Source organism: Dipodomys spectabilis, unplaced genomic scaffold, assembly GCF_019054845.1.
Source record: "Dipodomys spectabilis isolate Male_0828 unplaced genomic scaffold, ASM1905484v1 ptg000054l, whole genome shotgun sequence".
NCBI classification, from domain to species: Eukaryota; Metazoa; Chordata; class Mammalia; order Rodentia; family Heteromyidae; genus Dipodomys; species Dipodomys spectabilis.
In genome coordinates, this window is record NW_024870731.1 from 16347372 (window position 1) to 16368196 (window position 20825).

Below are 20825 nucleotides of genomic sequence, written 5' to 3' on the forward strand. Positions count from 1 at the left end.
GTTTTCCTCACCTGATTATGCATCCAACTAGATTATGTCCAAGTGACTTAGATTATTCTAGGTCTGTCCCTCTCCTTGGGATGGGTGTTGGAGGTGGTGGTGGTGTCTATCTTCAGTCATGTCTGGTCAGGACAATCTTCTCACAGAGCTCTGCAGAGCAGAAGTTTAGGAACAGTGATCACACTCAAGTGGGCAAACAGGTGGGAGTGAGGGAAATTTCATGGAATTGAGAAAGCATACTTTTTTTTTTTTTTTTTTTAAATACTGGCTATTTAGGGGAGGGTACAGGAGAACTTAAGGCTCCTTCAGGCCATCCGCAGTCCAGCTAGGGTTCCCAACCCCTTCAACTGGGCCCCGTGTGCTTTCCGGTACCCCTGACTCCCCATCCCTCTGGACACCCCAAGATCGCAAGGCTCGGAGGCCTGGGCATTCTGGTTCAGAGCACATCCAAAAAGCAGGGCCACCTGGGTGGCTGCAGAGTCGGGGTGGGGTCAGGCTTAACCTGGGCCAACTCTTGCCCAGGCCCAGGTGAAGTTTCCCTTCCTCTGGGGCCCGTGGGCACCACGCGGCTGGGAGTCGGGTTTGAGGTGTGGGCCGGGACTTCTGAGGCGAGTTGAAGTCCGGGGTGGGGGGGGGGTGCGGTGGATTGGGGGCACAAGGCCTCCCCCACCCCCCCCAATCCCTTCACCATTCTTGGGCCATCTCCCACCCCCTAGCCTTCGTGTGTCCCTTTAATGCGCGCGCCCGTCAAGGTCCCCGCGTCCCCTCCCCTCCAGCCGCCCCGTCAGCCTCGACTCCCCCCCAACCCCCCCACCTCTCACCGTCCCTGTCGCTCCTTCCCGGCTTGACGCCCCTCACCCCCCACGCTCCGCGGCCCGGCCCGAGCGCGGGACTCAGCTGTCACTTTACTTTTCGTCCGTCCCCTCCCCCTCCCTCCCTCCCCACCGCTTCCCCTCCCCCTTCCCCCCACCCCCCGCAGGCCCCGCGGGCAGCCGCTCGTGCGCGCGCCCGCCCCCGCCCCCTCGCGGCCGCGCGCCGGCGGAGGAGGGGCGAAGGGGCGGGAGGGGGGAGCGCGCGGCGCCGCACGGCCGACGTGGGGCTCGCGCTCTCGCGGTCTCTCCCGGGCGGGCGGGCACGCGGGCACGCGTACTGGCGGGCGCGCGCACGGACGGCCGGGCGGCGTTGGCTCCCGGCGGTGGTGGCTTCACTTTCCAGGACTGAGGGGCGGCCAGAGCCGCAGCCGCGGGCAGCAGCCTCGAGAGCCGGAGCTGGAACGGCCGGGGGCGGCGGCGACGACGGCGGCGGCGGCGGCGGCGGCGACGGCGGCGGCGGCGCTGAGGGTGAGTCCGGGGCGGGCGCGAGCGCGGCGGGGGAACAGGCGTGGCCGGGCGGTCGGGTGCGTGGTGCGTGGGTCCGGCTCCCGGTGACTCGACGGTGTTGCGGGGGACACCCGGTCCCCGGGGGGGGGCCCCCTCCCCGCCCCCTCCCCCGCGTCCTCGGGCTTCGGCGGGCGCCCGCGACCTGCGCCTACACCCCTCCCTCAGGTACGGGCGCGGGCCGCGCCGGTGTCCCCGCCGCTCCGCGGGCGGGCGGGCTCCCCTCCCCCCGCCCCGCCCCCTCCCCCCACGCCGCGGGGCTCCGCTCGCCCGGCTCGCGCCCTACTTCTCGCACGCGCTGCCCCGCGCCCCCTCCGGAGAGCCGCCTGCCCCGATTCTCGCCCTTTCCACCCCTCCCCCTCCTCCCCCTCCTCACCCCCCTCCCCAGCCGCGTCCCTCCCGGCCCTTCTTACCCCCCCCCCCACACACACACCCGGCGGTTCTCGGTTCCCCATCCTCCGCCACCCTCCCGGCCCCTTCCCTCCTCCAGCCGCATCCTGGAACTAAGTCTTTGCAAAAAAAAAAAAAAGAAAAAGGAAAAAGTACCGGCTGCGTGTCTGGGTGGAAAGTGCTGGCTCGAGCCCGGCCGTCCCCGGCGTGCACCGCCGCTGCGCCCCGGGTCCCTCCCGCCCGGCCCCGGCCCGTCCCGCCCCGCCGGCCCTCGGGAGCCCCGTCGGGAGGAGACCTGGGCGGGGGGCGTCTTTCTCGGAGCCCTCGAGGGGGACGTGTGTTGTCTTCTTGGTCTTTTGTGAGGATGCCCGGTGCTGGTCACAGTTGGGATCCCGAGCCCATTTTTTTTTTTCCTCTGGTTTTTTTCTCTGCAGCCCCCACTGGCCTGATTTGAAACTAGATTCCCCCCCCCTCCATCACCCCTTCTCCTTTCTTCCCCGCCCCCCCTCTTCTCCCACTCGTCATGTTTGCATTCTCTTGCCCTTGATTACTTTTAATGAAGATAAAGCATGGTCTCTTGTGGGGCTCCCCACTACCACCCCCACCCCCCCCCCCCACTAACCAGAAATGCCCCACCCATCTTCCCTAAAGGAAATTAAGGCCCCTTTAGGAAGACATCATCCTGTGCTTTCTAGCTGTTAGACACCTTTGCAATGTTTTTTTTAAAGATCCATCGCTTTTTTTTTTTTTTTAAATTATGTGTTCTTGAGCGTCTCCTCAGATATTTTTAAAAGTGCAGAAAGAAATCCTAGGGCTCACCCTCTCACCATCTCAGTGTTCCCCCAGATTTTAAGCGCTTCTGAGTTTTTAATCCCTGATTATTTGAACAGTACAGGTCTGAAGATGTGATCATGGGTCTGGATACTGGGAATCTTAAGTATTTGTCCTTATTCAGAACAATTTGGATGCTCCTGGTGCTTTGGGGCTTCATGTGTCCACAGATGAAGAAGATGGAGTGTTTTCATATATAACAACCTTGTTCTGTCTCCCCTAGGATGCAATATATTTTCCCCAAAATCAGGTGTTGCGTTAAAGGTTTCCTGTATAAATATCCTTAAGTTAACTGCTGGGTATTACTAGGTGTTGTGCGTATAATATAAATCATTTTATTTTACATTTTAGAAAAGTTTGGAAATGGGAATAGGAAGACTTGCAAGACATAGGTGACAGAATTAAATGTTTTCTTTCAGTAAAAGTTCATATGAACGGTTGTTTTGTGGTTTCTATGCTGCAAGACATGATTATAAAGCTTACTTTTATATAGTGTGGGCTTATGGAGGGAATATCGTTTTTGTGTTGTTGATAGTATTTGTAGCCAGACCACTTCATCTGTATGGAAGGTGTGCCTTTCATTCATATATGTAGCTAATTTCTAAGGACTGTAGTTTCAACAGAGAAGTAATACAAGCTTAGGCAATTTATGAGTTGAAGATGTAAGTTTACAATATGTAAACTCTTTAAAATATAACATACATTATGAAAATCTACTGCTTAATGTTTCAATGAATATGAGTTAAAAATTTTATTGATCTATTTACCTTATCTTTGAAACTGCCATAGGAGAGTAATTATAATCCTGGAGTTTGTCTTCCTTCTAGATTTCATAATTGGATCAGACAAGCTATTTGGGAATCAATTTTAAAATACTAATTCAGAAAATGATAAAAAATTTAATTTAGGAGGTTTTACTTTAATTTAAGGAATTTGTAATTTGTAATTTAAAGAAACAAGGTACCACATTTAAAAGTGGAATGTTTTTCATAAAAAAATTGGCTGTACTTGAAAATACAATTTTCTCACATTTCTTCTGTAATCAGGCATTCAAAAACTAATTCCAGTAGAAATTCCTTATATTCTTGATATTTGAAAAAGATACAAATACTTTAAAAGTTTTTATAGTGGTTATCAGTGGCATCAGATGAATTTATTGCTTGTAGATTAAGATTTGGTTGAAGGAAGATGTGTTTGATTAGAAGTGGAAATGATTTTTTTTCGGGGGGGGGGGGGGCGGGGGGTTAGTTGTGGTGGTTGAACTCAGGTCCTGGGCACTGAGGGCCTAGGCATTGTTACTGATCTTTTTCACTCAAGACTAGCATTCTACCATTTGAGGCACAGCTCTACTTAGAGTGTTTTTGGTAGTTTATTGGATATAAGAGTCTCGTGGACTTTGCTGCCTAGACTGCCTGAGATCTTAGCCTCCTGAGTAGCTAGGATTACACTGGTGCCCCACTGGAAAGAATTTTTTAAGCTATTGAACTGTAGAAATGATGTTTCTTTTTAATACTTGAAGTACTCGTAATATTTTTAAAATGCTTTTTGCTCTGGTGCTAGGTATGGAACCTACCCCCTCCGCATGCTAGGGAAATGGTGTATCACTGAGCCCTACCCACTGTTTAATAGTAATTTTTAATAGTTTTCTCAGATTAATCTTTACAGCAGCCTTCTGATATTCTAGAGTATTTTAGGAAATTTCAGCTTCAGATTATGGCTCACTACATCATTTAGTTGGTAGTTTTCCTAAATAGTTGCATAATCATGACATTATTACTATGTAAATACACATCAATAAGAATATTGAGACAAATGTGTAGCTTTATAACTAATGTGGTATACAACTGAAATTTGGCTTAGTTTATTAAATCATAGTTATTTATAGCTTTAGTATAAGATAATGTTATTTAGGTTCCTATGTATTTGTCATGTAATGGATTGCTTCTGGCTTAAGATGAATCCAGTGATTTTTCACTCATTTCACATTCTAAAAATATTGTTAGCAGTATTTTGCTATATCTGAGCTTCTTTCCTTGAGAATTATCCTCTTGCACATACATCTGCTCTTTCTAACATGCAATTATGAACACATTTAAAAGGTTTTACACTTTTGATGATTTAACCAAAAGAAATAAGCTGGAGAAAAACTAGTACTAAATCCAATAATGATAATTTAAAATGAAATAAAACTGAAGAAGTAATCGCAGAAATATATTTGGACTTTTAAAGCCAGACATGAAGCATACTGATATAAATTTCAGTATTAAGTGACTTTAGTGCTCATAAAAGATGTCATAGCTGTGGAGACTGATGGTCTCCATTTACAGAATAGGTAGAGACAGTATTCAAATTTTCTATCACTGTGTTTCAGAGCATTTTGTGCAGACTTATTTTTCTTTGGCATGATGGAAGAAAGCTCTCGGTTGAGAGTGGTAATCTGTGGTGTCTAAAGGCATTTAGTATTTTCTTCTGGTGATTCATTTCTCTGTCCTTTTCTGATTCTTGCAGTGTTTCTTGCAGAGCTTTTTAGTTTATCTTACAAAATTTGCAATCATAGATCTATCTTATAAAATTGAAAGCTAAGTGGGTCGATTAGTTATCTCTTTGGACTGATTATTATAATAACTGTGTTTTATGTGGGAATTTTTTTACCTGTTCTTATTCATGATCATGTCAGAGATGATTTTATTTGTAGTCTAAATTTGATTAAGAGTAACCAAAAAGTATCCTTTTAAAAAAAGGAGTTGTTCAATTTATTTATCTATTTATTTATTTATTTTGTAGGTTGTGGGGCTTGAACTCTGGGCCTGGGTGCTGTCCCTCAGCTCTTCAGCTCAAGGTTAGCACTCCACCTCTTGAGCCACAGTGCCACTTCTGGTTTTCTAGTGGTTTATTGGAGATAAGAGTCTCAGGGACTTTCCTGCCTGGGCTGCCTTTGAACCGTGATCCTCAGATCTCAGCCTTCTGAGTAGCTATGATTACAGGTGTGAGCTACCAGTGCCCAGCCAACTTATCTTCTTTAAAAGTATTTTTTTTTCTTGTCAGCAATGGCACTAATTGAACAAAGGTGGTTTTGTTTTTTTAAAGAGGTGTCTGGGAAGGAAACTATCTAGAACTCAAAGTAATTATTGGTGACAGAACTATATGGCTAGGATCTGGCCATCAGTTCTATCAGCACAGTCCTAGATTTGTCATCTAAATCATAGTTAGGTCATGAGGAATAGCGTCACAGTAATCAAACTCAGAAATTGACTAAGATAGAATAGCAAGGAGAGGCCTGTCCCTTTTCACATATGAATTTTTTTGTGTTTGTGCTATCTATAACAACTATCTTGGAATCAAGATAGTGAGGAACTATAGTTGGTAATCAGAGCTGCTTGGGGAGCATTAACTTAAGAGTACAGGGAATTTCAAAGCCTTGAGGGATATTTCATTCACACTGAAAAAAAAAAAAAGAATTCTTCAATGTCTTTCATCGCTCTTGTGAAACATCACTGCTTAGTATATAGTTAGGTCAGTGCCTATACCATTATATATTCCAGTTTTTATTGAGAATCATATGACCTCTGTGTTTTATTATTACAAAGGTTGCTTAAAGTAATTTATCCATTTAGAAGATTTTAACTTTAGCTGAGCTCTTGCAAGGTATGGATCGGATATGGATGTGACAGTGCCCACCCCCTGCAATTTCTCTGTTATAGTAGCTATTTGCGCTGACCTCTGTTCTGTTAACAGTACTTAGTAGGTTGGCTTACTTAATAGATTGGCTTACTTACTAGTCTGAGTTTCTCACTGGGCCCAAAGGGCTTAAGCCCAGTAGCTAGTAGAGATTAGTCCTCTAGTCTTTTTTTTTTTTTTTTTTTTTAATCACAGCTGCTTTGACATATAATTAAAATTATAAAATTTTAACACCCTTTCCCCCTTCCTCCATTTTAATGATTGTTGAGGATGGAACTCTAGTCCTTACACATGGTCTCTACCACTGAATTACATCTCCAGGCCTCAATTCATCCTTTTAAAACATGTAGCTCTGATTTTTAGGATATTTATTTACAGTGTGGTGTGCCATCACCATTGTCTAACTTAACATTTTTATGACTTGAAAGGGAACTTTAAAACGAGGCCCAGGTGACTGACACTTGTAATCCTAGCTACTCAGCAGACTGAGATCTGAGAATTGCAATTTGAAGCCAAGCCAACACAGGCAGAAAGTCTCTGAGACTTTTATGTCCAATTAACTACAAAAAACTGGAAGTAGAACTGTGGCTCAAGTGATAGAGTACCAGCCTTGAGGGAAAAAGCTAAGGGACAGGGCTCTGGCCCTGAGTTCAAGCCCCTGGAACTTTATACTCATTTGCAGTCACTTCCCTCTCCTTCCTTCATTCTTACCTCAATGTGTCTATGGATTGATCTGTTCTAAACATTTCTTATAAATGGACTCATATAGTGTGTGGTCCTTTGTAACTGACTTGTTTCATTTTGCATAAAAATTCAAGGTTTGTCCTTGTAATGTGTCTATACTGTACTTCATCCCTTTTTATAGCTGAGCAATATTGTGTTATACATGGATGATACTATATTTTATCTGTTCACTAAGTAGTGAACATTTGAATTGTTACTTTTTGTCTATTGTGAATAATGCTGCTGCCAACATTTTGCATAGAAATTTTGCTTGGATGCATACAAGTTTTCACAGTCCTTAAAGCTGTATGTTTTGTAAATGACCAACTTCCATTTTATGTGGAATTCTACTTATTCTGTTTTTAGGTTCAATTTCTGTCTATTCTGGAAGTACCTTATTGTAGTCTTTCCCACATCTGAATAAATAACTTTTGACTTTTTAATCTAGGATCTAAAATGTCCACTGAGGCTCAAAGAGTTGATGACAGCCCAAGCACTAGTGGAGGAAGTTCTGATGGAGATCAACGTGAAAGTGTTCAGCAAGAACCAGAAAGAGAACAAGTGCAGCCCAAGAAAAAGGAGGGAAAAATATCCAGCAAAACAGCTGCTAAATTGTCAACTAGTGCTAAAAGGTATTTTAGTTACCATATCGATTTATCACCTTAATGATTTTTTTTCTTGCATTTAGTCATTTTTTTCTGGAATGTGGGTCATGAAGTTTGAGCAGTTTGCCTTTAAAAGATTGTCTTCTTTTTACATGGTTTTAATTGTGGAAAACTTTTTTAAGTTAGCCAAGTGGCATGTCAGATAACAGAGTAGTATCTATTGTGTGTTTATGTGGTTTTATATCTTGTTAGGGGAGCATATACAGGAAATGTGTGAGTATGATGGTTTGACTCATGCTTATTTAGCCATAAGTTTTTTTGTTTGTTGTTGTTTAGTAACACAAAGTAAATATTAAGAATCTTGCTGGGTGCCATTGGCTCATAACTGTAATGCTAGCTATTCAGGCTGATTTCTGGAGATTGCTGTTCAAAGCCATCTCAGGCAGGAAAGTCTGTGAGACTCTTATCTCCAATTAATTACTAGAAAATTGGTAGTGGTGTTGTGGCTGTAAGAGCGATAGAGCCCTAGCCTTGAGCAGAAAAACTCCAGGATAGTGCCCAGGCCTTGAGTTCAAGCCCCACAACTGACACAAAAGGAAAAAAAGAAAAAGAATCTGTTGAAGTAATTATTGATAGGTTTCTAGTCCAGTAAAGTAATAAATTTAGAAGTATTGCAGTTAAAAATCAAATGCTTTTTGGTTTCAATAAGCAGAGAATCAGTCGATACAGATTTTCTCTTTCCCTAGGGAATAGACAAATCTACAAAGTAGGTATTTAAATGATTTTTCTGTTACCTCTTCACCCTCTTATGATGATTGGCTTGGCATGCCATTTGGGCTTAGAGGGATCTGTGTTGATATGCTTACATTATAGAATATCTGTTGGAAAATCACTTGAAAAGAAATTAAATTTAGTGGTCTTTCCTATGATTTTTATGCTTTTTTTTTCCAAATAGGCATTGTGAATAAAAGTAATCTGTAGGTGTTAATTTAACTTTCATTCCACCACATGGAACTATTAGCCATAATGGAATGTCTAACTGTCCAATGCTAGTGCTAGCTTTATTTACTGTTGGATGATGTAGATTAGAGGGAACTCATTTTTACGAAGATGGGAGCCCTTGTTTCCCTCTATTATAAATAATCTTCAGGGTTGAGAAAAGAACCTCAGGCTGAGAAAAGAACCTCAGGGTGAGAAATGTTGGAGTTACGGTGTGGTCAGCAATAGCAGTCCATTCCAGGGAACTAACTATTCACTCCCCTTTGTAGGGTGTGTTACCTGTGCATGACCTCTCTGTTGCAGGAACTATGTGAAAGTTCTGAATATTCAACCTACAGTGGGAAAGGGTTCTTTTTGTAATGGCTTTACATTATATACCCAGAGAGACTCAACTGGGTGAATTTTCTCTTCTCTAACCACAAAATGACTTGCTGCTGGGAAATGAGGGTAAGGGCAGGATAGATAAAAAAGGTGGGAAATGGAGTAAGTATAACATGTAGGTGAGGAAAGGTGATTGGAGCGGAGGGGTAGGAGATGTTCAAATACAGATTGTGTACAGCTGCATGTAGCATCAGTCTTCAGCTGCTGATAGAGTTTTTACAAGTCTCTGAGTTTTTCACAGAAAGGGAAGCGTGCCGGCCAGGCCCTGGGGAGTAGATTCCTTCTGGGCCTGTGCTCTACTCTCCTAAGACCGCTAACATTACTCTATTCTCTAATTGGGAGCACGGCTACAAAATATCTCAATCATATTTTTGAATGATTTATCAAAACCAAATTTTGCTGTGAGGAAGAGTGTGTTGTTTAATGTGTGAATGTAGACTTTTCAAGTACATTGCTCAAACTTACATTTCATTTTATTTTATTATATATAGAAAGTATAAGCCAGTGCTGGTGACTCACACCTGTAATCCTAGCTACTCAGAAGGCTGAGATCTGAGGATCTTTTTGCTTATGTGGTGCTGAGGAATCAAACCCAGGGCCTCATGCATGCAAGGCAAGCGCTCTACCACTGACCTTCCCAGCTCCGAGACCCACATTTTTTAAATTCACTATTATGGCAGGGCCACCGCTGTCTCATGCCTGTAATCCCAGCTACTCAGTAGGCTGAGATCTGAGGATCGCATTTTGAAGCCAGCCAGGGCAGAAAGTCTGTGAGACTCTCATCTCTAATTATGCAACAAAAAGATCTGGAAGTGGAGCTGTAGCTCAGGTGGTAGAGTGCTAGCCTTGAGCACAGAGGGGCTCTAGGACAGAGCCTAGGCCCTGAATTCAAGCCCTACGATTGACAAAAAAAAAAAAAAAAAAAAAAAAAATTCACCATTGTATCTATGATGTCTAGCATAATAGGCTTACAATATTTATTTATACCGGTTGCTTTAAAATTTTGCATTAATTGTAGAGATTAGAATTTTCTTGAGAATTAAGATTTCAGTTTGGATGCAGAGTTAGGTAATTTTAAAATAAAATTTTAATTTAAAATTAAAAAAGTTAAAAATCCTTATCAGAAGAAGATTATTTTTCTAAATACTGTTCTACTTTGAGATAACCAGTAACAGTAAAGAACTTGAATTCAGGAGACAGGTTCTGAATTTGAATCTAGATTCCAACACATTATTATTATTATTTTATTTTATTTTTTGGTTAGTTGTGAGGCCTGAACTTGGCCTGGGCGCTTTTCCTCTGCTCTTCAGCTCAAGGCTAGTGCTCTACCACTTGAGCCACAGCGCCGCGTCTGGCCTTTTCTGTTTATGTGGTACTGAGAAATCTAACCCAGGTCTTCATGTAAGCTAGGCAAGCACTCTTAACACTGAGCCACCTTCCCAGCCCCACTTATTATATTTCTCTAACCTTGAATGAATAACGTCTATCTCTAAGCCTCGCTTTCCTCTCTTGGCTTTTGGCTTTTGGCTTTTTGAGAGGGGAGTCTTACTGTATGGAAGTAGCCTAGTGTGGAACCCTTGTATAGCTCAGGCTGGTTTTAAACTTGTGACCCTCCTGCCTCTCAGAGTGTTGGCATTACAGTTGTGTACTACCACTTGGTTTCTGATTCAGTGGCTTCTTTTGTAAAATAAAGATTAAATAATGGTACCCTCTTTAGAAGTCTGTCATGAGGTCTAACTCTGTTAAAATATTAGTTTGGTACCTAGTAAGCTCATAAATGGATGCCATCCATAATAGACTTTGTGCCAATTAAAATCTACAAAGATATTTTTAAGTCCATTTAACCAAATTTGGCAAAATGAAGTACATGTTAATCTCAAAAGACTTAATGCTATTGTTAAACTAGAAATACTTAGCTGCTGTAATTAAATATACTTTATAATAACTCAGGGAAAGTGCTTTGCACATAGGGGCGCTCAATTGCTAAGTGAAATATGCTGTAATCATAGAACTAATAATTGCTATAATTAATGTGCTGTAATAGAATCAATAATTTGTTGTAGAACCAAGTTTTCTTAAATTCTCATTTTGAGGTAACACTGAATACTGATACACACATTTAAGTGAGTATTTAAACAATGATATAAATTAGTTTTTGTCTTTTAGAGTTAGAGGAATGATTGCATCTTTGCTATATTTTTACCCTTCTTTGGCAAAAATTTCTTTTTTAAAAAACTGGTATGCTGCTAGGCACTGGTGGCTTAGACCTATAATCCTAGCTACTTAGGAGGCTGAGATTTGAGGATCGTGGTTCGAAGCCAGCCTGGGTAGAAAAGTCCATGAGACTCTTAATTCCAATAAACCACTCAGAAAAACCTGCAAGTGGTGCTATTGCTCAAGTGGTAGAGTGCTAGCCTTGAGCACAAGGAGGCCCAAAGCCCAGGAATAGCACCCAGTCCCTGAGTTCAAGCCCTAGGACTGGCAAAAACAAAAACAAAAAAAACAACCAAAAGTGGTATGCTTTTGTCACAGTCTGTTCTGTCTTTTATTTTTTGTTGGTCATGGGGCCTGAACTCAGCTCAGGGCCTGGGTGCAGTCCCTGAACTTTTTCTGCTCAAAGCTAGCACTCTACCACTTTGAGCCTCAGCAGCACTTTTATTAGTTTTCTAGTGAGTAATTGGAGATAAGAGTCTGATGGACTTTCTTTCCCTGGATGGCTTTGAAACATGATCTTTAGATCTCAGCCTCCTGAGTAGGATTATAGGCATTTGCTACCAACGTTCAGCTTTAGTCTGTTCTGATATGTCTATATTACTCTTGTCAGATTTGCAAGTATGTAGTTGGACTATGTCTTTCATGACAAATTCAGATGATTTTGACTAAATTGACTAGTCAGTTCAATAAAACATCTGTTTCGAGGTTTTCATTGAATTGACTCTGCTGCTGCTTTTTACATCATTGGCAAGTTTGTAAACGTGATATTTAAGTCATTTAACTCAAATTAATGTCATTGAGAATAGATATTGTGATGTTACTATGCATTCAGTATGATGTTACTCTGGAAATAGTATTCAGTTTCAGACTCAAATTCGTGTTAGGTTGAAAAACGGATTGGATTCTAGCATGTTCCAGTGTCAACTATTAATGAATGGGATCATCTGAGTTTGTTTTCTACATGACAATCTTTTATAATTACTTATTTTCCTGATTTTAAATACACATTTCTTAAACTTTTAAAAACCATTTTGCAGTCAGGATGCACCTTATTTTGCTATATATAATTGTTTAATTGATGACTTTCTTAAAAATCTCTTAAAATGACTGGTATGGTATCATAATCATTTAGAAACCCATTCCATGCTTAATGCAATGGCAGTGTGTTTTCTAGAGATTGGTTTGACATTAAATCTTTTTTAAAAAAGTTAATGTGTTCTTGAGAACAAGCTGATTTTGAAGTTGACTTCAGTTGGTTAGAATTGGAGTGCCAGAATGACTGAAGAATGTAGCCCACAGGGAAATACAAAATCACCAAGGTTCAGCAAGGGTTTTTTTTTCTCTTTCCAAAATAGTAACTGCTTAGAAATCACTTTTCTGAATCTTTACATCCACATGTTCATGTTTTTGTTTGTTTTTTTGGGTCTGGATGAATTAGGGAGTATTGTTTGTTTTTGTTTTTTGTCAGTTGTGGGGTTTGAACTGTGGACCTGGGCACTGTCTCTTAGCTCTTCAGCTCAAGGCAAGCACTCTACCACTTGAGCCACAGCACCACTTCTGGTTTTCAGGTGGTTAATTGAGGTAAGAGTCTCAGAGACTTTCCTGCCCTGCCTGTCTTTGAACCCTGATCCTCAGATCTCAGCTTCCTGAGTAGCTAGGATTACAGGCATGGGCCTGGCTGAATTAGGGATTTTTCTTTAGCCCAGACTTTATGTATGTGCAATTTATATATAGTTTTATTTTTCTGATACATTACTTCAGTATATTGATTTTAAAATGAATGTGTCTTTGTTCTATACAATTTTAGTATCATATTTATCACTAAGGTATCAAATTATTGTTAAGCTTCCTGCCTTTTTTTTTCCTTAAAGCAAATGATAGTCTCACACAGTATTCTTATTTTGTTCTCCTCATTCATCCTACAAGTTAAAGTAATAGGTAAAATCACACAAATTACAATTTAATTTGTAATTTGCTCTTGACTCATCTCTGTAAGTAAGTGCTTTTGCTAAGTTCTGTGGTACAGTAACCTGAGTTGTAACATAGTTGCCTACTGGTAATTGGAAATATAGGTAATTGTCTATAATTGTCTAGTTGATTTCCTTCCTTCCTTCCTTCCTTCCTTCCTTCCTTCCTTCCTTCCTTCCTTCCTTCCTTTCTTCCTCAAAGTGAGCACTCTACCACTTAAGCTACAGCGCCACTTCCTGTTTTCTGGCAGTTTATTGAAGATAAGAGTCTCATGGACTTTCCTGCCCAGGCTGGCTTTGAACTGTGATCTTCAGATCTCAGCCTCCTGAGTAGCTAGAATCACAGTCATGAGCCACCAGCACCCGGCTCCTTGATTTATTTCTAAAAAAAATTTGTCTTAAAAGTTCTGGTAAGAGAGCTCTTTTTCTATGATTCAGAGGATAATTTCTTCAGTTTTTCACCTTGGCTGTGCAAAAATAATTATAGTTTTATTTTCCTTATCTTTTAAATGAGCTTTGATAAAAAAGTAGTAGAGAATTCTGGGAGATGTTTAATTCACTTTCATTCATCTTAAGATCATCATGTGAAAGGTACATGGTAAGTGTGAATTATTGGTGCTTCATTTTTTCATCACTATGGGACAGTGCCTGAAATAGCTGTCTTCCTTATCCCTCTTACTGTATATCATGATCCCAACTTCTGAGATAAAATTGAATTGTTGTCATTGAAAACAGCAGGATATCTTGCAACCTTTTAAATAGCAATTCTTAGAATAATCTTTTCTGCCAATAGAAATACAATTATTCTTAGATAACTGACTCAAAATATATTATATTGTCTCATTGCTCAGAACTGACTCAAAATATATTATATTGTCTCATTGCTCAGAGTTGCTGAATTTATTAATTGTTTTTTCTATTGCATAATATGAATTTGGAATTGTGGTCATCTGGTGAGGTGCAAGTTCTTTTGTAGAATTTTACAGCAAGATGTTATTAGCTGTCTTTTTAAACCAAAAGGAGCAAGATAAGCACAAAATAAGATGAATAATTTGAAAATCTCAACAAACTTCTTTTATGTTAAGTGATTTTCAACCTATGGCCACCTGGTGGTCCCTCATGCCTGTAGTGTAGGGGGAGATCTGGAGTATCCCTATTCTAGACTAGCCCAGTCAAAAGTTTGTAAAACCTCATTTCAACTAATAGCTGGACCCCATGGTGCAAGCTTGTCATCTCAGCTATGCAAATGTAAATAGGATGATTGAGGTCTAGAGGATCACCCAGGATAAAAGTGAGACCCTATATAGAGTAACTAGAGTGTAAAAATAAAGAAACAGATAAATAAAGCAGCAGCTTTGAACCAGTAGCTCACACCTGTAATCTAACTACTTGAGAGGAGAAGATTACAAGGATCATGGTTCATAAATTGAGGCCAGACCAAGCAAAAGTTTATGAGACCTCATTACAACTGAAAAAGCTGGACATGGTGGTTTGTGCTTGTTATCTCAGCTAAAACAGGAAGTATAAATAGTAGGATTGTAGTTCAAGCTGGCGTGGGCAAAAGTGGAGACCCTCTCTCAAAAATAACCAGAGCAGCAGAAAGGGTTGAAAGGATGGCTCAGTAGCCAAATTTCCTGCTGTACCTGCTAGCAAGTAAGAGGTCCTGAGTTGAGATCCCAATTACATTTTGCCTGCCCATTAAATCCCAGAGTAAGAAGGAATGGAGATATGGCTCCAGGAGCAGAGCTCTTGTCTTGTAACTATGAAGCCCTGAGTTCAAACCCCAACTTCCCTCCCCTAAGTTTTTCAGTTGGGTATAGAGGTACATAACTACAATCATTGCACTTAAGGGAGTCAGAGGTAGGAAGATAGGGTTAGTTTGAGGCCAGTCTGGGTTATAAGAGGAGATTCTTATCATCTTCAGAAAAAATGATTTCCTTTTATAGTTAAAAGCATGCTCTTTTGAATACTTGTTCCTATTGTTCCTGCAGTTTAAAATAAGTATAGAAGTTATTCATGACAGAAGTTATAACAAACAGTGAAGGATTTTTTTTAATGGAAAGTAACAGTTTTTTTGTCCACCCTTCTTCCTCCAATGGTCCTAACTCTATTCTTACTTAGAAAACTTTTAGCTTTTAGTTTAGTCTTTCTCTTGGTTTTCTGCTTAGCTGCATAATACCTTATTTCCTATTTGTTGAATTGTTAAATAATACCCTTTAAGTCCCTGCTCTGATATATTTAGTTTACTTATTTTTCCTTTTTCCCTCCTGTTACTGATATTTACATTAAAAATTGTTCTTTATACTGTAAAATGTTATAGCTTTTATTTCTGTAATTCTTTAAATTTTAACACTATTTCTTGATTCTCGATTTTGTAAAATGGAGATATTAATCCTTCAGTTTATCTTTTCACCACTATTTTTCCATCTGTGTTTAGCCTTTTTTTTTTTTTTTTTTTGCCAGTTAAGGGGCTTGAACTCTGGTTCTAGGTGCTGTCCCTGGGCTCCCTTTGTTCAAGGCTAGCACTCTACCACTTTAGTCACAGCTCTACTACCAGCTTTCATTATGATTAATTTACAGCTTAGAGTCTCACAGACTTTCCTACCTGGGCTGGCTTTGAACTGTGATCCTCAGATCTCAGCCTCTTGAGTGTAAGGATTGCTGAAAGGAAACTCACATGCAGTTCAAGGAGAAGAGGGTTTATTAGGGGAGAGAGAGAGACCCTGAGAGAGACTGAGATAGGCCAAACTGATGGTCACAGAAGATGGAAGTGGGCAAAGCCAGAGAGAGCTTCTGGTGAGTTGAGAGTATACAGGGAAAGGGGAGGAAGGGGGCATGGGGAGGTGGTATGGCCACAGCAGATGTGCAAGTGACCTCAGAGGATGAGGAAGAGACCTCAGAGCCTAGGGAACCTCCCACTGCCTCCAGGCTTTACAGTAACCTGGATTACCGGTGCTGGGAGAGAACCAAGGGAGTGGGCCACTTCTCCTGAGTAGCTAGGAGTACAGGTATGAACCACTGGTGCCTGGCTTATTTTTAGCTTTTATTTATAATTAATCTTACATTTCAGAGTTCAGAGTTTGTAACATTTATTTGTATAGTACAGCTTTAACTCATCTTCTGTGCTTTGACTATTAATAAAATACTAATGAATTGTATAATTGTAAATACTAAATACCAGACCAAACAGCATATTAGAATTATATTTTCTGCAAGTCCAGTGTTGGGATTCTTGGGCTATGGAATGAGTCATAGCATTTAGGCAGAATAGATCAAATCTCATTCCTTTATATATATAACTTGATTAAAAATATATTAATGTTTCCTTCACCCTTAATATGTAACTTTTGCAGTAGCTTTTTTTTAGTTCTTTTGTTCCTCCTCCCACCCCAAATCTTTATTATGTCACTAGGGGTTAATCCCAGGGACTTGGACATGATAGGCAAGCACTCTACAACTGAGTTACTCCATCCTTGAATTTTTTTTTATATCCTTATACATTCTGTGGTTCCCTATTGTGAGTTTCAGCTTAAGTTACTGCCATCCCACTTCTCTTTGTTGCTTACTCACCCCATTGAGCGTTTCTAATTTGGGACTATATTTACTCAGGTGTTTATAAACACATTGTAGAATCTGTATTAAAAGGAAATTGTCATGTGTTAAAGATAAATGAAATCATGAAACTTGTCTTAGTTAATCTCATCATCTTGTAGGATAGAAAACTGAGTCATGTAGAGCAGGTGAGAGAAATACTTTTGCCTATCAACTCGATAAATAGCATAGCAGAATTTAAGTGGAAGTTTTTTGCCTTTTAATTAGTTTTTCTGTTTCATAGTGCCTCTCAACCTTGAACCATATGAATTAGAGAAGTGAAAGTTGTGTTAATGTCATTCAGTTCCTTTAGGAAGTTGGTAATAATTCTTTTGGAGGAGTTTCCTTTATTTTTGTAATTCTATTTGTTGTCTTACAGAATAAAATTGAATGTGTTAATGTTTTTGCTCACATTCTTTTTTTATAGTCAGCTATCATGTACTGTAGTAATATTTATCATACAGCAGGCATCTGGCTGTTAATACAAAAAGCCAAGGCAAGCCTGGTGCTGGTGGCTCATGCCTGTAATCATTGCTACTCAGAAGGCTGAGATCTGAGGACTGTGATTGGAAGCCAGCCCAAGCAGAAAAGCCCACAAGACTCATTATGTCCAATAAACTACTCAGAGAAAGACAGTAGAGTGCTAGCCTTGAACACAAAGAGGCCCAGGGACAACCAGCCTCTGAGTTCAAGCCCCAGGACTGCCCCCCCCCCCAAAAAAAAAAAAGCAAGGCAAAGGAGAGTAAATTCTTTTCAACAATATACATTTATATATATACATATGTGTGTATATATGTATATATACATATGTATAAATATGCATATATGTATATATATATATGTATATTGTTGTTGTTGTTTGTTCTGGGCCTGGGTGCTGTCACCTAGGCTTTTCAGCTCAAGGCTAGCTCTTCCACTTGAGCCACAGCACTACTTCTGGTTTTCTGGTTGTTAATTAGAGATAAGAGTCTCACGGACTTTCCTGGCGGGGCTGACTTTGAACTGAGATCCTCAGATCTCAGCCTCCTGAGTAGCTAGGATTACAGGCATGAGCCAGCTCAACAATATTTTTGTGTTTGATTTAGCAAAACCCAAATTTCATGACATGAGCCGTTAAGAGATGTTTAAAAGTGTACTCATAGAAAACAGCTTACCACTGCTAGTCTTTGTGTAGGTACATAGGATGTTAGATGTTGTTAAAAATCAAAGTAAAAAAGATAATACATAAGGGTCTTGGGAGTATAACTCTGTGGTTATGTTCACGTTTAGCACATGAGAGGCTCTAAGTTCAGTCCATAGCACCGTCCCCCAGAAAAGTGACGTAAGAACAAAAGCAGGTTTTAATTTCTTGTAGGAAGCTCATGGAATATTAAGGTAGTTCAAGCAGAAGGAATGGTGCCAAACCTCAAAGTCTCAACATGCTTTAGAAAGAATACTATGTATTTTGGTAGCAGTTTCCGATGTGGGAATGAGATCTAGATATTTCTTCATCAGTTGATTGGACCAGTCAGGAATGTTTGGATGTAAGTAAGAGTGACCCATAGTTACTGTGAAAGGTGTTTCCAGTTTAAACTAGCATTCCTGCATTGAGAAAAGATAGCGTAAAATATTTGAAATGGAAAACTGAGTTTATTTACAGGTTTAAGGATAGAGCCATTATCAGTCTGCCTTTGTATAGCAGTGCTACAGTTCATTGAAAGGATAAAACAAAAGCTAGGAAATATACACACACAGAGTTTTGCTGTGGGTCCCAGTTACCAGAGTTCACATTTCAAGCCAATTTCCTAAAAAAAAAAAATCCTACCTTGAAGTTTTTGTTTTTGTTTTTTTTTCCATCATAGAGCTCTGGGCCCCTGGGTGCTGTCCCTGACTTCCAGTTTTCTGGTGGTTAATCGGAAATAAGAGTCTCATAGACTTTCCTGCATCGGTTGGCTTTGAACTGTGATCCTCAGATCTCAGCCTCCTGAGTAGCTAGGATTACAGACGAGAGCCACCATTATAAAACATTGAAGGGTTTTATAAACAAGGCCTTTATAGTTTAATAAGTTAGTCTGTTGCCGCAGGCTTTATGTATTGGTGGTAAAGATGTCACCATCCTTGGTAGTACATCCTCAAAATTGTAGATAATGCTTTATACAGCACTGATACTTCAAATTTTAAAACATACACAAAAGGGAAGTATTACTGTTGAAGTACCATATTTTAGTGAAATAGATTAAAGAAATTTTGACATAAATTTTCTTGTTTTCATTTTAAAGAATTCAGAAAGAACTTGCAGAAATTACGTTGGACCCTCCTCCCAACTGTAGGTAAGTAATTACTGATTTTTATTACTTGTGTCTTTTGCAGAAGGTATATTTAAGCTATTGGTCTCATGTTGTAGTTTTAATAGTAATAACATGGTGTTTTGGATTTAAATAATTGGTATAGCGTAGTTGTTGTCTGTGCAGAGTGAAATATTCAGCAAATATGTTTGAAGTGGTACAGTCAACTTGCCAATAGCAGTGCAATGTAATAGCAGTATGATAATGAAATTACAGTGTAGCAACACATTCTGTTATCTTTTAGTGGAAAAGGTGTTAATACCTTAAGTTGTTTCTTTAATAATAGAATAATACTGTGGCTAAAACATGCTATTTAATAATTATTACTTATTGTTGTCTTCTTGGAAGTTTGTTTATAAAAGTATAAGAACATTCAGCAATGTTTATTCATGATTTACATTACTTCTTGGATGTGACTAAGAATAAGTGATTTAAACCAGTGATGTTAAATAGAAAACACTGCCAGGCGGCGGTGGTGCACCCCTGTAATCCTAGCTACTCAGGAGCCTGAGATCTGAGGATCACCATTCAAAGCCAGCTCAGGTAGAAAAGTCCCAAGAGACTCTGATCTCCAATTACCACTTTATAAAACAGAAGTGTGACTGTGGCTCAAAGTGATAGAGTGCTAGTCTTGACTAGAAAGAGCTCAGAGACAGTGTCCAGATCCTGACAGAAATAAAAAAAAAAACAAAAACTATTCTTTACCAGGAATGGGATGCCTTTTTCTGTGAAGGGATATTGGATATTATAACACTATTTGAGGGCCATACAAAATTATGAATGTCGGCAGATGGACCCTGGGCAGCTGATGAGAAAGATATCTGTCCTGTCACAAATGATTTTTGTGGGTCTTTTACAGATAGGTCTGGTTGTTCTTTATCTCTCTTCCAGTGACCACATATCCTATCCCACCCCCATTTTCTAGTCAGCATTTACTGGGAAATAAAAATACTTTTTATAAGAGATACGGAGGAAGGACAGAAAAATAATCTCCTGCCTTATACTGTATGTTGAGTCTGTTGCAATGTTAAGATGGTTGACTATTTTAAGACTTTTACTTCTGATTTGATATGAGGTCAGTATTAAAACCAGGTCAACACTGAGTGTGTGTGTGTGTGTGTGTGTGTGTGTGTGTGTGTGTGTGTGTATGTGTGTGTGTATGTGTGTGTGTGTGTGTGTGTCCTGAGACTTGAACTAAGGGCCTTTTTTTGCTCAACATTAGCACTTTACCACTTGAACCATAGCTTTTAACGCTTTGGTAGTTTATTGGAGATAAAGAGTTTCAAGAGCCTTGCTGCCTGCACTGGCTTTGAACCTTGATCCTCAGATTACAGTCTACTGGGTAGCTAGGATTATAGGCATGAACCAACAGCACGCAGCTACAACATCAAATTTTATGGCTTAAAGTGATAGTTCCATGCATTGAAGGAGAGAGGCTAGATAAAATGAACATTTTGTTTCCAACATTGAATGTGGACAGAATTTATTATTTGGTATGATTTTGTTGACCTTCTTTTATGTACAAAGATAACAACCTTAACTATTAATGAAAATGAAAATTTTACAACTGGTTGTATTGATAGATAGTTGACAACTATTTTATGTAGAAAAACTTTTGATTAAGGCTTATTACGTTTGTGGTGAACCTAATGTGGTTCTTTATATGAGAATCATGTACAGCATGTAAGCTTGAAATGATAATGTTCAAAGAATGTTCACTTAAATAGAACAAATATTTCTTTGTGC

At 40.1% G+C, this 20825-nt stretch overlaps 1 protein-coding gene across 2 annotated transcripts in view; it reads left to right on the forward strand.

Moving 5' to 3' along the window:
- Positions 1–1136: 1136 nt before the first annotated feature.
- The window catches only part of LOC122108183 (ubiquitin-conjugating enzyme E2 E2), a 229600-nt gene continuing 209911 nt past the window's right edge, over positions 1137–20825 (forward strand). Inside the window, exons 1-3 of one of the 2 annotated variants that reach the window (XM_042680167.1) lie at positions 1137–1340; positions 7447–7630; positions 19014–19064. In XM_042680167.1, the coding sequence (XP_042536101.1) occupies positions 7455–7630; positions 19014–19064 (227 nt within the window). In that variant the 5' untranslated portion in view covers positions 1137–1340; positions 7447–7454. Of the gene's footprint in view, positions 1341–1448; positions 1545–7446; positions 7631–19013; positions 19065–20825 lie in introns of those variants that run through there. The other variant, XM_042680168.1, reaches the window with a different exon arrangement.